Source organism: Natator depressus, chromosome 23, assembly GCF_965152275.1.
Source record: "Natator depressus isolate rNatDep1 chromosome 23, rNatDep2.hap1, whole genome shotgun sequence".
Classification (NCBI taxonomy): Eukaryota; Metazoa; Chordata; order Testudines; family Cheloniidae; genus Natator; species Natator depressus.
Window position 1 is genome coordinate 20,252,934 of NC_134256.1, and position 15,851 is coordinate 20,268,784.

The window sequence follows — 15,851 nt, forward strand, 5'->3', positions numbered from 1 at the left end:
CGCCCCCTCCCGCCTTCCGCTCGGCCCGGGCCCCGCCCCCTCCTGCCGGCTTCCGTACCCCGCCCCCTCCCGCCTTCCGCTCGGCCCGGGCCCCGCCCCCTCCTGCCGGCTTCCGTCCAGTCCTGGCCCCGCCCCCTCGCCGGTTTCCGTACCCCGCCCCCTCCTGCTTTCCGCCCGGCCCGACCCCGCCTCCTCCTGCCGGCTTCCGTCCAGTCCTGGCCCCGCCCCCTCGCCGGTTTCCGTAGGGGCTCATGGGAAATGGAGTCTGGGGAATCTCCCCGCCCCCCGCAGCGGTTCCCCCGGGGGGGCCTGGCCACGCCCCTGTTCTCGGACCCCTCCCCTCGGGGCGCCCTTTGTGGGCGGGGCGTGGGAGAGTCCCGCCCCCACTCACAGCCGGGGGGTGTCTGCGCACGTGGGTTGCCGCGGGGGGGTCATTCTCCAGCCCCCCTTCGCCCCCCCCCACAAAGCACTCGGAGGCGGCGCCTGTGCGGGCGGGAGGCCGGTTTATTGCCGGGCGGCGGGAGGCACCAGGCCCATGCGGGGGGGCACAGGGGGAGCCCCCCCGGCTGATGGGCTGCGGGGGAGGCGCGGGGGGGGAGGTCTCCACGTGGGGGGCTGGGGGGGCCGAGGCTGCTCCGTCTCCGGGCTCATTTCCAGCGGCCGCCCAGGCGGCCCTTGGGGGCCCCCTTCTTGCTGCGGAGAGAACAGGGGAGGGGGCGGGTGAGAAAAGGCGTCAGCAGCGCCCCAGATCCCCACCCCCCTCCCCCCCGGGGCCCCTCCCCCGGGCCCAGCCCGGCCTCACCCCCCCACCCCGGCCAGCTGGCCTCGGCATCCGCCCCGCGCTGCCCCCCTCCCCCGCCCGCCCGGGCAGCTGGGAGGGGGGAGAAGCATTTGCGGGGGTTGGTCCCGGGACCGGAACCGGGACCCCCCCCCTTCCCCGAGAGGGACACCGCGGAGGCTACTCACAATTTCTGGGCATGGCTGATGCTGTTGTAAAGGATGTTAATCTGCAAACGGGGGGGGGGGGGGAGAACCAGTTATTACCCAGCTGGGCCAGCCTCTGCCCCCCCCGGAGCCAGCCAATGCCCCACCCCGGGGCTGGATGGAGCCAGCGCCCCCTAGCGGGGAAAGGCCCCCCCCGGCCCCCTTCTCTCACCTCGTATTTCTGGCGCTTGAGTTTCTCCATGAGGTCAAACTTCTCCGACTCCAGCTGGTGGATCCACTCGTGCAGCTCCTTGGCCTTCTCCCTGCGGGGCCAGGAGGAGGCGCTGTCGGGATCGGGGCGGCTGCCAGTCAGCCCCCCGCCCCGCACGGGCCCCTCGTACCCAGAGCGCCCCGGGAAACGGGAGGCATGCGCCACCCGAGGTAGCCGTGCTTGCTAGCCCCAGCGGCTCATGGGAACGACACGCAGAGCATCATGGGAAAGGGGGGCATAGACGGGCCAAGGTAGCCATGGTCGCTAACCCCAGGGGATCATGGGAACGAAGTGCAGAGCATCATGGGAAATGGGGGCACAGATGGGCCAAGGTAGCCGTGGTCGCTAACCCAAGGGGATCATGGGAACAACGCGCAGAGCACCATGGGAAAGGGGGGCATAGACCAGCCAAGAGGTAGCCATGGTCGCTAACCCCAAAGGATCATGGGAACAAAGCGCCGAGCATCATGAGAAATGGGACCATAGATGGCCAAGAGGTAGCCATGGTCACTAACCCCAGGGGATCATGGGAAATGGGAACCAAGAGAAGAGCATCAAGGGAAACGGACACAGATGACCAAAGTAGCGATTGATCAGGTTGTTAACCTCAAGGGATTATGGGTAATGAGAACCAAGTGCAGAGCCTCATGGGAAATGGGACCATAGACGGCCAAGGTAGCAATGGTTGCTAACCCCAGGGGATCATGGGAACAAAGCGCAGAGCATCATGGGAAATGGGACTATAGATGGCCAAGGGGGAGCCAAGGTTGCTAACCCCAAGGGATCATGGGAAATGGGAACCCAACACAGAGCATCGTGGGAAATGAAGTCCCCTGAGCACCCACCCCTACTGCGCCCCCTGTACCTCAGCTCATCCTCCCGCATGCTGTCGATGTTTAGGGGCTTCCGTCGCTCGGCCAAGATCCGGTTCTTCATCTCCCGCCCCGTCTGCCGCTTGCCCCGCTTCTGCTCGGCCTGGCAAACAGGGCATGGGGGTCACGTCAACACGGGCTCCCTCCAGAGGCGGCCCCTCTGGGGTGTGACTCCGGGGGCTGGTTTTACAGAGACCCTTCCCCCGGTGCTGAGATGTGGCCGTCTCTGGGGTGGAACGCCAGGGTTGGTTATACGGGGACCCCTCACCCGGCGCCGAGATGCAGCTGCCTCTGGGGTGGAGCAGCCGGTGATTTTCAGACCGCTCCCCATACTCCTCCCCCCCTGCACACCCTCCCTGACCCCCCCCTCACCTTGACCAGATAGCCGCCGAAATGAGGCATGTTGGACAGAACCTTCTTCTTCTTGGCGTCGTCTTCGGCCCGTTTCTTGGCCTCCTCCTCCTCCTTGCGCAGCTTCTCTTCCTGCATGTGTGGGGAGGAGCAGAGCTGTCAGCCACGCAGCTTGGGGGGGCACAGACTGGAGGGGACGACCCCACTCCAGTGCAGGAGTGGGGGGGGCGGATGTGGGGGGACTCACCGCTAGCTTGGCCTGGCGTTCCCGCTCCTTCTCGGTCCGGACCCGCACCTGCTCGTTCCGTTCCGCTCGGCGGCGCTCCTGCCAGGGGCCCGGTGACGGGTCAGGGCATGGCCTGCCACCCGCAGTGCTCTCCAGCTGGCCCCACCTCTTCCCCAGAACCCACAGTCCGCCTGGCATGCCCCCGGTATCCACAATCCCCTGCCCTGCCCCCCAGTACCCACAATCAGCCTGGTATTCCCCCCTGGTACCCACAATCCCCTGCCCTGCCCCCTGTACCTACAATCTGCCTGGCACACCCCCCTGGTACCCACAATCCGCCTGGTATTCCCCCCGGTACCCACAATTCCCTGCCCTGCCCCCCCTACCCACAATCCCCTGCCCTGCCCCCTGTACCTACAATCTGCCTGGCACACCCCCCTGGTACCCACAATCTGCCTGGTATTCCCCCCGGTACCCACAATTCCCTGCCCTGCCCCCCATACCCACAATCCCCTGCCCTGCCCCCTGTACCTACAATCCGCCTGGCACACCCCCCTGGTACCCACAATCCCCTACCCTGCCCCCCCGGTACCCACAATCCTCCTGGTATTCCTCCCTGGTACCCACAATCCCCTGCCCTGCCCCCTGTATCTACAATCTGCCTGGCACACCCCCCTGGTACCCACAATCCGCCTGGTATTCCCCCCGATACCCACAATTCCCTGCCATGCCCCCCCATACCCACAATCCCCTGCCCTGCCCCCCTGCACCTACAATCTGCCTAGCACACCCCCAGTACCCACAATTCCTTGCCCTGCCCTATGTACCCACAACGGCCCTCCCCCGCCCCGCACACCCCAGAACCCACAATTCTCTCCATCAAGCCGATGAGCTCCTCCTCCTCCTTCTTCCTCTGCTCGAAGTGCACGTCGATGAGCGTCTGCAGCTCCAGCAGGTCCTTCTCCATGCGCTTGCGGTGAATGTCCTGGGGGGCAGAGACAGCATGAGCTGGGGGGCACCCCACGTGGGGGGGAGTGCCCTCTGCTGAGCCCCTGCGCCCCACAGCCCCTGCTCAGCCCATAGTCCCGCACAGCCCAGCGCCCCCCGCTGAGTCCCCCCTGCTCCCTGCAGCCCAGTGCCCCCCGCTGAGCCCCCCGCAGCTCAGCACCCCCCACTGAGGCTCCCCCTGCTCCCTGCAGCCCAGTGCCCCCCGCTGAGCCCCCCGCAGCTCAGCACCCCCCGCTGAGCCCCCCCACCCTGCTCCCTGCAGCCCAGTGCCCCTCGCTGAGCCCCCTGCAGCTCAGCAGCCCCCGCTGAGCCCCCCATCCCGCTCCCCGCAGCCCAGCGGGATCTCTCTCAGGACACTCACATCAAAGTCCACTCTCTCCCCATCGGGGATCTTCGGGGGGGCCAGCTGGGGAACTAACGGCCTGCTGCGGGCGGGAAGGGATAAGAAACAAGACAAAGAGGAAAGGGTTTCACGATTGACTGTTACAAGTTCAGACCTCTCCCCCGGTCCCAGGACTCAGACCCTCTGGGGTGGGGCGGGGGGCTGGGCATACTGGAACCCCCCGCCCAGCACTAAGACGCAGCCCCGCTGGGGTTGAGCGCGGGGGCTGCATATACGGGGACCCCTCACCCAGCAGTAGGATGCAACCCCTCTGGGGTAGGGCGTGGGGGCTGGGTACACAGGGACCCCTCGCCCAGCGGTAGGATGCAGCCCCTCTCGGGTGGGGCGCGGTGGCTGGCTATATAGAGTCGCTCAGTGCATTGGGACAGTACTCCTGTCCAGGTTGTGGGGTTCCCTGCTCTGACTTGTGGGGTGCAGGCTGCACCCCAGGTGTGAGTGGAAGTGGGGGATCCCCCATCTTAAACTCCCCCCCCCCATGGGTACCGCAGTTACCTGGGTTTGGGACGCTCCTCTTCTGTGAAGAGAACAAGAGAAACGTTATTAGACAGAGAGAGGGAAACAACTTGTGGGGGGGGGAAATTGTGGGGGACTGGGGGGGACACCCCAAAAACCTCTTAGCAAGAAAGCCCCTGATATGCTCCACCTGTATCCAGTTCAGATGTTAGGGTACCTTCATAAGGGGAGGTGAGAATTGATGTGTGTGGGGGGGGAATCCACGGACAGATGGCCCCCCTCGGGCAGGGTTGGAGAGAGTCCTGGCTGTTAAATAAAAAAAAGGAAGGGAAAAAAAGGGAGGAAGAAAAATGTATCCCTGAAGAAGAGAAGAAAATCTGTGAGGAGTGTGGGGGGGCTGCAAGGTGGGGTGCAGGGAGCGGCACCGGAGATCCAAGGGGGAGGGTGTCATAAGAATAGCCGCGGAGAAGGGTTTGGTGGAGGATGATGCTGGAGAAAGCCAGAGCAAAAAAGTCCTTCCAATGGAAGGTTTTTTGGGGGGCAAGTAAAGGGTTAGAGAAGGAGGGTAAGGAGGACGTGTCCCCCGGAAGGGGCCTGCAGTGGGGGGGGGCTCCCCCACCCCAGGGGACACAGACCATGTCTCTCGTGAGTAGTTTTAGAGGCAAGCAAGCTCTGCAGCTGCCACGTCTCTATGTAGATAGAGGCTCATATACATTCAGCGCCTCCCCCCGCCCCAGCAGCTCCCCTTCCAGCCCCCTCCTCCCCAGTGCAGTCAGGGGTGATTCCGGATGGACCCGGGGGGAGCTGAGATCAGAATCTGGCCCTGTCCCCACTGCAAACAGAAGTGACTCCAGATTTGGGGTGGGGTGGGGGGAGGACTGAGATCAGAATCTAGCCCTGTCCCCACTGCAAACAGAAGTGACTCTGGATTTGGGGTGGGGTGGGGGGCAGGACTGAGATCTGAATCCAGCACTGACCCCACTGCAAACAGGAGTGACTCCAGATTGACCCTGGGGAAGCTGAGCTCAGACCTTCCCCCGTGACAACAGAACCCCGTGAATGTATATTTGGGTCATGGCCATGCACCCGGGAACCGAACTGTATCCCATACGGTCGCCGGGCGTAGCGATCCATTCTTCCCGCCAGGCCCCGGGCAGCACCCCAGACCCGTCGCGGATACATGGGGAGCACATGCCCGGCCGCCCATGTATCGGGACCCGCACCGGCCGGCCACGCACGCGGGGTTTGCGGGAGCCCACGTCTATATCCCAGCCCAGCCTGGCCGGCGAGGGATTTACCACCTGCCCTGCCCCCAGGCTGAGATATAGAGAGAAACATACGGGGGGAGGGGGGCGCCCCGGGCAGAGCTGGGCGGAGGCCGTGCCAGGGACCCAGGGACCAGGCTAGAGTGGGAGGGTGGAGGTGTCAGTCACTGGAGTGCAGGGATCCCCGGCCTCTAGGTGGTGCCCTCCCTCCATGCCAAAAACCAGCCATTTCTAGGCAAGGCCCAGGCCGCCGCCAATCCAGCCACTGCCCTCTATCCCCCCCCGCCCCCCAGCCACCCCCCTCTATCCCCCCCAGCCACCCCCCTCTATCCACCTCCACCTCCCCAATCCAACCACCGCCCTCTATCCACCCCCTGCCCCCCCAGCCACCCTCCCTCTATCCCCCCATCCACCCCCACCCACCCCCACGCACCCCATCTATCCACCCCCATCCACCCCCCTATCCACCCCCACCCACCCCACACCATCCACCCCCTGCCACCCTCCATCCATCCACCCCCTCTATCCACCCCAGCCACCCCCATCCACCCACCCCCCTCTATCTACCCCATCCACCCCATCCACCCCAGCCCTCCCATCCATCCCTAGCCCCCCATCCACCTCCCATCCATTCACCCACCCCCAGCCACCCCCTCTATCCACCCCCAGCCACCCCCCATCCATATCTCTCGATCTATCCATCCACATACACCCCTGTGTCTGTCCCTCCACCCCCGTGTCCAGCCATCGTAGCCGCCCCTCCTGGGGACTGGACAGTGCGGACACCAGGCCCGGGGGCGGGGGTGTGTGATTTACCCTGGGGGGGGGATAAGGCCTGGGGGTCCCAGCCCAGCTCTGCCCATCCCCCGCTGCGCCGGCACCACCCCCCCACCCTCAGCCTGTGGGGGCAGGGTGGCGCCCCACCGAAGCCCCCATCTCAGGGGTATTTCTCCAAGGAGGAAGCGAAGCAGGAAAATACCTGGCTCTGCGGCCGGCTGGGGTTCCTCAGACACTGCACAGCCATGGGGCGAGGGGCAGGGGTTTAAGGGCAGGTATGGGGGAGGGGGAGGGGAGGGAAGATTGGGGAGGGGGGGAGGAGAGATCGGGGGTGGGGGGAGCGAGCGCGGGAGAGAAACGGAGAGGCGGTTAAACCAAGGCAGCTCGGGTGGGGGCCCGTTAAATCCGGTTACTCGTTAGTGGGGGGGGACTGCCCCCCGCCCCCCTTTCAATGTCCCTGCCCATCCCCCTCCTCCACCCGGGTGAGATCACAATGTGCCCCCCCAACACATGCGAAGCGGGATGGGATGTGAGGGGAGAGGGGCAGTGATCCAGTGAGGGGGGAAGGGTGCTGCACTGGGGGGTAGTGATGCAGTGGGGGGCAGTGATGTAGTGGAGGCTGTGGGGGAAGGGCCCTGCAGTGACGCAGTGGCGGGAGGAGAGTGAAGGGCCCTGCAGTGATGCAGTGGCAGGAGGAGAGTGAAGGGCCCTGCAGTGATGCAGTGGGGGACAGAGATGCACTGGGCAGCTGTGGGGGAAGGGCCTGCAGTGATGCAGTGTGGGGGAGGGGGAAAGGGCCCTGCAGTGGAGCGGAGGGGGGAAGGGCCCTGCAGTGACGCAGTGAAGGGAAGGGGGGGAAGAGTCCTGCAGTGACACAGTGGAGGGGAGGGAAGGAAGGGCCCTGAAGTGATGGGGAGGGGGGAAGGGCTCTGCAGTGACGCAGTGGGGGGGAGTGGGGAGGGCCCTGCAGTGATGCAGTGTGGGGGGGAGGGGCCCTGCAGTAACGCAGTGGGGAGATGTCCCAAGTCAGGAACACACCTGGCATCCTCTGCACTGCCCCCACCCTGGCTGATGCCCCCATGGCCACCCCACCCACAGCCTCCTGGGGAGGAAAAAACCCTTCAGCCGACAAACCAGAAAGGAGGAAGCCTGTGAAGAGAAAACCTAACATGGACGAGAGCAAACGTGATGGGAACAGAACCCAGGAGTCCTGGCTCCCAGCCCCCTCTTCTCTAACCACTGGACCCCACTCCCCTGCCAGAGCTGGGGAGAGAACCCAGGAGTCCTGGCCCCCAGCCCCAGCCCCATTCTACCCTTAGCCCCCACTCCCATCAAGTTGCTTGTTCCTGATTCCAGCTGGAATGTGAGGTCTCTGCTCCTGGTGACCTAGAGGAAAGAGTGGGGTCCCCACGGCATGGGGGGCGGCAGGTGTGCAGCTGTCTCACCTTCCTCCTCCTCAGCCTCCTCAGCCTGTTCCTCTTCTTCAGAGAGAGAGAGAGAGAGAAAGAGAGCAAGGGGTTAGTGCTGGGCTGTGTGTTCCCGGGGTCCCATCTCAGGGGGCAGATTGCAGGAGTCGGGGAGGAGGGTGTCTGGGGGGAAGGTTTTGGGGTGTGGGGTGTAAAGCTGGGCCACATAAGGTTAAGCAAATCAGCAGGCTGGGTGACCTGGAAGCAACCCTTAAGGACGTTTCAAAAGGGCACAGCCACGGTGAAAAAGGCCATTCCTGGTAGACAGGTATCAGAGCCGTGTTGAGGAGCCTTGAGGCTTTAACCTGTTTGCCAGCATTGTTAGAGACACAAAGAGCAGCTGCTAAATGTGTCTCCGTTTACCGCAAGCTGCTGGTGGGATCGAATTAGCTGGTAGACGCTGCATCATAGAATCATAGAATCATAGAATATCAGGGTTGGAAGGGACCTCAGGAGGTCATCTAGTCCAACCCCCTGCTCAGAGCAGGACCAATCCCCAATTAAATCATTTGTCAAGCCTGACCTTAAAAACTTCTAAGGAAGGAGATTCTACCACCTCCCTAGGTAACGCATTCCAGTGTTTCACCACCCTCACAGTGAAAAAGTTTTTCCTAATATCCAACCTAAACCTCCCCCACTGCAACTTGAGACCATTACTCCTTGTCCTGTCATCTTCTACCACTGAGAATAGTCTAGAACCATCCTCTTTGGAACCACCTCTTAGGTAGTTGAAAGCAGCTATCAAATCCCCCCTCATTCTTCTCTTCTGCAGACTAAAGAATCCCAATTCCCTCAGCCTCTCCTCATAAGTCATGTGTTCCAGATCCCTAATCATCTTTGTTGCCCTTCGCTGGACTCTCTCCAATTTTTCCACATCCTTCTTGTAGTGTGGGGCCCAAAACTGGACACAGTACTCCAGATGAGGCCTCACCAATGTCGAATAGAGGGGAACGATCACGTCCCTCGATCTGCTGGCTATGCCCCTACTTATACATCCCAAAATGCCATTGGCCTTCTTGGCAACAAGGGCACACTGCTGACTCATATCCAGCTTCTCGTCCACTGTCACCCCTAGGTCCTTTTCCGCAGAACTGCTTCCGAGCCATTCGGTCCCTAGTCTGTAGCGGTGCATGGGATTCTTCCGTCCTAAGTGCAGGACCCTGCACTTGTCCTTGTTGAACCTCATCAGATTTCTTTTGGCCCAATCCTCCAATTTGTCTAGGTCCCTCTGTATCCTATCCCTACCTGAAACCGTATCTACCGCTCCTCCTAGTTTAGTATCATCCACAAATTTGCTGAGAGTGCAATCCACACCATCCTCCAGATCATTTATGAAGATATTGAACAAAACCGGCCCCAGGACCAACCCTTGGGGCACTCCACTTGATACCGGCTGCCATCTAGACATGGAGCCATTGATCACTACCCGTTGAGCCCGACAATCTAGCCAACTTTCTACCCACCTTATAGTGCGTTCATCCAGCCCATACTTCTTTAACTTGCTGACAAGACTACTGTGGGAGACCGTGTCAAAAGCTTTGCTAAAGTCAAGAAACAATACATCCACTGCTTTCCCTTCATCCACAGAACCAGTAATCTCATCATAGAAGGCGATTAGATTAGTCAGGCATGACCTTCCCTTGGTGAATCCATGCTGACTGTTCCTGATCACTTTCCTCTCGTGTAAGTGCTTCAGGATTGATTCCTTGAGGACCTGCTCCATGATTTTTCCGGGGACTGAGGTGAGGCTGACTGGCCTGTAGTTCCCAGGATCCTCCTTCTTCCCTTTTTTAAAGATGGGCACTACATTAGCCTTTTTCCAGTCGTCCGGGACTTCCCCCGATCACCATGAGTTTTCAAAGATAATGGCCAATGGCTCTGCAATCACAGCCGCCAACTCCTTTAGCACTCTCGGATGCAACGCATCCGGCCCCATGGACTTGTGCACATCCAGCTTTTCTAAATAGTCCCTAACCACCTCTTTCTCCACAGAGGGCTGGCCACCTACTCCCCATGCTGTGCTGCATCCATCCCGTGCCTGTCCCCTAATGCTCCGTCGCTGTCTTCTAGCGACTCGGAGAGCAAATCTTATCCCCCGGATGGGATGTGTGGTGTAATAACTCCTTGGGCCTCATCTGTGCTCGAAACCCGCAGTTCACCCTTTGGGACCCTTGTCTTTTATTTTTCCTGAGCAGTCTCAGGTTTTGGGGTTGAGGATTGGCCGTGAGCGTGTGTTTGGGGGAGGGGGGGTGGGGGGAGATCTGAAATATTCATTGACCGGGGAGCAATTGTGTCTGATCCTTTGGGATTAGAAAGAACCTCACCCAGGGTAAAATGGGGTTTTGAATAACCTCTCACTATATTCGATGGGGCTGACTGGATGGGAACCTAAATGGGGTGGCGTTCGGCTTCGGGTTAACCGGCCTGGTGCTACAGAAGCTGGTTTGTTACTGGCTCGGTTAATCTGATTGTAAACCACCGGTTTGGAGGTGGGGCGGCTGCCCTGGTTCTTGCAGTCTGCCCTCAGGGTGGCCTTCTCAGTGCGGCCCATCCAGGCAGCCGGTCACAGGGGGAAGGTTTTTTTTTGGGGGGAGGGGTCAGTGGGGGGGGGGGGAACAGGTCTCCCAGAGGCTGTGATAGCCCCGGCCAAGAAGCCGGGGGCTCCGTCTCTTCCCCTGCAGCCGCCTCCTCCGGGGCGAAAAGACAGACCGTCAGAGACAGATGTTGGGGGGGTGGGGGCTGGAACCCTCCGTCCTTCCTTCCTCCAGCCATCCCCCCACCCCACCCTCCCCCTCACGCTGGGGCCAGGCCTAGAGCATATTTGACTTCAGACACAAATTTGATTATTTAAAGGGGAACAGGGGCAGGGGCATAAGCCCCCCCACCCCGCCCCCAATTCCATTCAGAAGAGCAGCTAAGTCTGTGAAAGAAGACGGATTCCTGTCCAGGCAGCCTTGCCCTTTAAGAAGTCTGGCCCTACAAATACTTGTCTGCAGACAGAAATTGAAACATTAAAGGGGAGTTGGGGGTGGAGCATAGGGAAGCCACTTTGCTATCCTGTTTTACGGGTGGAATATGTCGGATGATGACTTTCCCTTTAAGAGGGCAAGACCTACCAATATTTGTCTGCAGATAGAAATTTAAATATTAAAAGGGAGTTGGAAGGTGATTCTAATAATGATGCCCCTAAACCCAGCCCCTCCCAAAGCAGCACTTGGGGCAGCCATAAGATGTGGGTCAAATAAATAACCATAAATAATAACGACTAATAATATCCATACGAAATAGCCTTTAAGGGAAAGTAGCAGGCTGAATGATGTTGATACTTAGGGTTAGGGTTAGGATAGTAATTCTGATGGATAGTAATTATTAACCTTCAGTCATTAAATACTAAAATGTGTGTATAGTACATTTGTAAGAATTTATAATTGATTATTAACACCCATCAGTAAGCATTTCAATATAAAATATCTATATAAATTAATAATTTTATTGATTAACCATATGTTGTTAAATATTTGAATATAAAATATAGAACTAAATGATTAGCCAATTATTATTTATAATTATTAACCATCTGTTATTGATATTTAAATATTAAAATATGAAGATAATAAATTTTAACCTTTTCTTATTGATAACTGTTAACTATCTGCCATTAAATATTTGACTGTTAAAATCTATAGATTTTATAGATTTTAGAATCTATAAAATATAGAATCATTAAATTATGAACCATTTCTTATTGATAGTAATTACCACCTATAATTAAATATTCAAATAGTAAAATATTTAAATGATAATTGCATTATTAAGATCATAATTAACCACTTGTCATTAACTAAGTAAACATTAAAATTGTATGTAACGATTAAATTACCAATCATTATTGATCATCATTATCACCTGCTATCATTAAATATTTGAATAATAAAATATTTACATAATAATTATACTCTCTGTTACTGTTCGTCATTATCAGCCAGCAATAAATATTAAAATCTAAACAGGATAAGTAAATGATTAATCATTTAGTATTGGAAATAATTATTAGCCACTGGTCATTGATTATTTGTCTGTAAACACGGCTACACAATGATGAAGTTACTAACCATCATTTAATCACTGATTGGCTAGTGACTGGTTATTAACCACACTAGATTGTACCTATTGCCCTATTAGGTATGAAGAGGTTCATATCATGGGACGAATCCCTGTATGTCCACTGTAACACGACCCGATTATCCATGAGCTATGGATGCCGGTTGGCCTAAGAACAAATGGGGATGGAGCGACTGAGAAGGGAAATACCTGGCCTGACCCATCCGAGGGGGCCTTGGCCTCTTCCCCGGCCACACGTTCCCTCAGTGGCTCAGACAACTCCTGCCCCAGACTGACCCACTGGGGTCTTCTCCTCCTCTCTCACTGCCAGTGGAGGCCCCAGTCATTAGCTAATAATGGCTAATTAACAGAGACCAGGGATTAACTGATTGTGGCGGTGGGAGGGGGGTAAAGCGTCACGTACCTTCATGCTGCTCCCTGCGGAGAAAAGGAGAGAGAGAGAGAGAGAAGCTTGTTGCATATTAGTATAGCCAGCACCTGACATGGGTCCTGACTCATCCAGGGCTGCTGTGTGCCAGGGACCCCCCTGCCTTCCCAGGGTTAAGATCCATGGGGCAGCCCAAATTAATTCAGTTCCAGGGCAGGGACTGGCTGGCTCAGAGGGCAGGGCAGGGAATGGGGCACGGGGTCTTTCCCCTCTTGGGGGTGCCAGCTCCCATCCGGCCCCAGGGTGGGGGCTGGCTGGTTCAGGGGATGTGAGGGGGGCAGGGAATGGGGCACAGGGCCTTTCCCCTCTCAGGGGCACCGGCTCCCATCCAGCCCCAGGGCGGGGGCTGACTGGTTCAGGGGAGGCGGGGGGGGGCAGGGAATGGGGCACGGGGCCTTTCTTCTCTAGGGGGCACTGGCTCCCATCCGGCCCCAGGGTGGGGGCTGGCTAACTCGGGGTGCGGGGGCGTTCACTTACTCCTCATACTCCACCTCTTCTGCATCAGACATGGTGATGGCTGATGGGGTTCACCTGTGGGGGGGAGAAATAGACACAGATCAGCACTTTGGTGGTGGGGGAAGGTTTCAGGCCTGGGCGAGCAGGGGGCTGCGGGTCCGGAGTGAGGGTCACCGGCAGGGCTTGGGGAACAGGGTGGGGGGCTGGGCTGTCCTTGGGGTGGCCTCAGAGCTCAGGGTGCGCTGTGGGGGGGAGCCGGCAGCTGCAGAAAGGTCAGAGCTATTTCGGGGTCTGGCTGCCTTTGTCTCCTGCATTTGTCTCTCTGTGTCTCTAAATAACAATGCGGGCAGGCGGGTGGCCAGATGCCAGGATCTGCCCTGTGCCAAACCCCCCCACCACGCCCCCCCGCCGTCACTCCTGCGCCAAGCGTCCCGGTCTCAGCCGGGCTGAGAGATGCAGCCACTCTGCTCCCCGGGCCTCTGGGGGCGCTGTCCTCTGGCTCCTCACACCCCCTGTACCCCAGCCGCTCACCAGCACCCCCCAGCCGCCCTCCAGCACCTGCCTGGCGGGTGTGAGTTGGGGGGCAGGTTCTGGGGTGACTTTGGGAGGGAGGATTTGGAGGGGTCAGGGGTGACTGGGGGAGGGTTGGGGGGTTCGGGGTGACTTTGGGAGGGAGGATTTGGAGGGCTCAGGGGTGAATGGGGGAGGGTTGGGGGGTTGGGGTGACTTTGGGAGGGAGGATTTGGAGGGGTCAGGGGTGACTGGGGGAGGGTTGGGGGGTTGGGGGTGACTTTGGGAGGGAGGATTTGGAGGGGTCAGGGGTGACTGGGGGAGGGTTTGGGGGGCCAGGTGGGAGTTTGGGGAGAAGGTTCCAGGGGTCAGGGGTGAGTTTGGGGGGAAGGTTTGGAGGGGCTGGGAGTGGGGCTGGGGACAAGTTTTGGGGGGTCAGGGCAAGACTTTGAGGGAAGTTTATAGGGTGCATTCAGGGGGAAAGACTAGGAGGTCAGGGGTGAGTTGGGGGACAGTGTTGAGGGGGTCTTTGGCAGTTCTGTATTTCACCATGGATCCCCTGCAGTGGGGGACCCCAGGTGCCCCCACCCTGCAGCCCCCCCCAGAACCCCACAGCCCTGGTACCTGGGGATGGGCAGTCGGTTCAGGGCTCCTCAGGCTCCGCACAGAGTCACTCTCTGTGCTGTGGGGGGGTGGGATTTATTAGGGGGAACCAGACACCAGACCCCCCAGCTCCCTCCCACATGATTGGCTGGAGGGGGTGTGACATGCCTGTGATGTCATCAGCAAATTCCTAGGGGAAAAAATTCATATTAATAGGAACAGGGGGACATGAACAGACAGATGGATTTTTGGGGGGGTGCTGTGAGCTTCCCCACAGCAGTGCCCCAGCCAGGGACCCCGGTGCTGCGAGCTTCCCCACTGCAGTGCCCCAGCCAGGGACCCCAGCACTGCAAGCTTCCCCACAGCAGTGCCCCAGCCGGGGACCCCGGCGCTGCGACCTTCCCCACAGCAGTGCCCCAGCTGGGTATCCCAGTGCTGCAAGCTTCCCCACAGCAGTGCCCCAGCTGGGGACCCTGGCACTGTGAGCTTCCCTACAGCAGTGCCTCCAGCAAGGAGGGCAGGAGGATGGGGAGAGTGAAAGAATAGACACTGTCGGGTTCTGATTCCATTGTTCCAGGGATGCCTGGGCTGAAATGTCAGGGTAACCCGAGCCTCTGCAGCTGTCAGAGGGGAGATAAACATAGCCTGGGGGGTGTCCAGAGTGAGGGGCACGGGCAGAGCCGGGGGAGCCCAGGGCTGGGCTAGCAGGGGGCTGTGGGTCGGGAGTGAGGGGCACCGGCAGGGCTGGGGGCTGGGCTAGCAAGCTGGGGAATTCTGTAGAAAGAATCCATGCCTCCCAGACACAGCGTGGGGGGCAGGGGCTGGGAGCCAGGACTCCTGGGTTCTCGCCCTGGCTCTGGGAGGGGCGTGGGGCCTGGAGGGTTTGAGTTTGGGGGGGGCTGGGTGCCAGGACTCCTGGGTTCCATCCCCAGGTACCTGATCTCACCCCCAGTCCCCGCGCACCTGTCACGGCAGCGGGAACATTGCTGAGCTTTGTTCTAAACTGGGAGCAGTGAGCTCACGGGGCCGGCACCGCCTGCGCCATGGGGGCACAGCTGGGGGAGAGGGGAGCTTGCGGGGGGGGATCCATCCATCCCACATCACCCCTGGCCAGCCAGCCCTCCCCAGCAACCGAGCCGGCTAAGGCGCTAACCAAGCCGCGTCAGGCGGCCCGGGGCTGGGAACCGGGGACTCGCAGCGTTCGCGAATTAAAGGCGACACCGGCCGTATGTCTCGGTGTTTCCCTGGCTGGCGAGGTGTCACCGGCGCCACCAGATTAGCTGGGGGACGCTCCACCGCCGACCCCGGCCGCTCGCTCCGAGATCAAAGCGGGACGTCGGCAGCGAGAGGAACCGGGCGGCGTCTCTAGTTCGCTTTGGAGTTTGTGGTAAACTGTCTCGGGAGCTTTGAACGGTAAATGGCCTGATGCCAGCGCCCCAAACCTCTCAGGTCACACCCCCCTTTGCCCCATCCGTAAACCTTCCCTTCCCCCGGCCCAGGAGCTGTGGTAGGGAGCCAGGGCCGGGAGCAGGGGCCAGGGCTGGGGCTGGAGCTGTGGCCAAGCCAAGAGCCAGGGGGCAGGGCTGGGGGTGGGGCTGGGAATGGGGCTAGGGGCAGGGCCGCAGCTGGGGGTGGAGCCTGGGTCATGGTCAGGGCCCGAGGCTGGGGGTGGGGCTGGGAGTGGGGCTAGGGGCTGGGCCGCAGCTGGGGGTGGAGC

General features: G+C 59.7%; 1 protein-coding gene across 2 annotated transcripts in view; it reads right to left on the reverse strand.

The window, feature by feature from the left end:
* Nucleotides 1-609: 609 nt before the first annotated feature.
* Nucleotides 610-15,851, reverse strand: part of TNNT1 (troponin T1, slow skeletal type) — a 94,933-nt gene continuing 79,691 nt past the window's right edge. The window contains exons 2-12 of one of the 2 annotated variants that reach the window (XM_074937842.1): nucleotides 7,996-8,036; nucleotides 6,753-6,785; nucleotides 4,548-4,569; nucleotides 4,014-4,077; nucleotides 3,513-3,629; nucleotides 2,666-2,743; nucleotides 2,440-2,550; nucleotides 2,061-2,170; nucleotides 1,157-1,247; nucleotides 967-1,007; nucleotides 610-693 (exon numbers count right to left, since the gene is read on the reverse strand). In XM_074937842.1, the coding sequence (XP_074793943.1) occupies nucleotides 648-693; nucleotides 967-1,007; nucleotides 1,157-1,247; nucleotides 2,061-2,170; nucleotides 2,440-2,550; nucleotides 2,666-2,743; nucleotides 3,513-3,611 (576 nt within the window). In that variant the 5' untranslated portion in view covers nucleotides 3,612-3,629; nucleotides 4,014-4,077; nucleotides 4,548-4,569; nucleotides 6,753-6,785; nucleotides 7,996-8,036 and the 3' untranslated portion in view covers nucleotides 610-647. Of the gene's footprint in view, nucleotides 694-966; nucleotides 1,008-1,156; nucleotides 1,248-2,060; nucleotides 2,171-2,439; nucleotides 2,551-2,665; nucleotides 2,744-3,512; nucleotides 3,630-4,013; nucleotides 4,078-4,547; nucleotides 4,570-6,752; nucleotides 6,786-7,995; nucleotides 8,037-15,851 lie in introns of those variants that run through there. The other variant, XM_074937843.1, reaches the window with a different exon arrangement.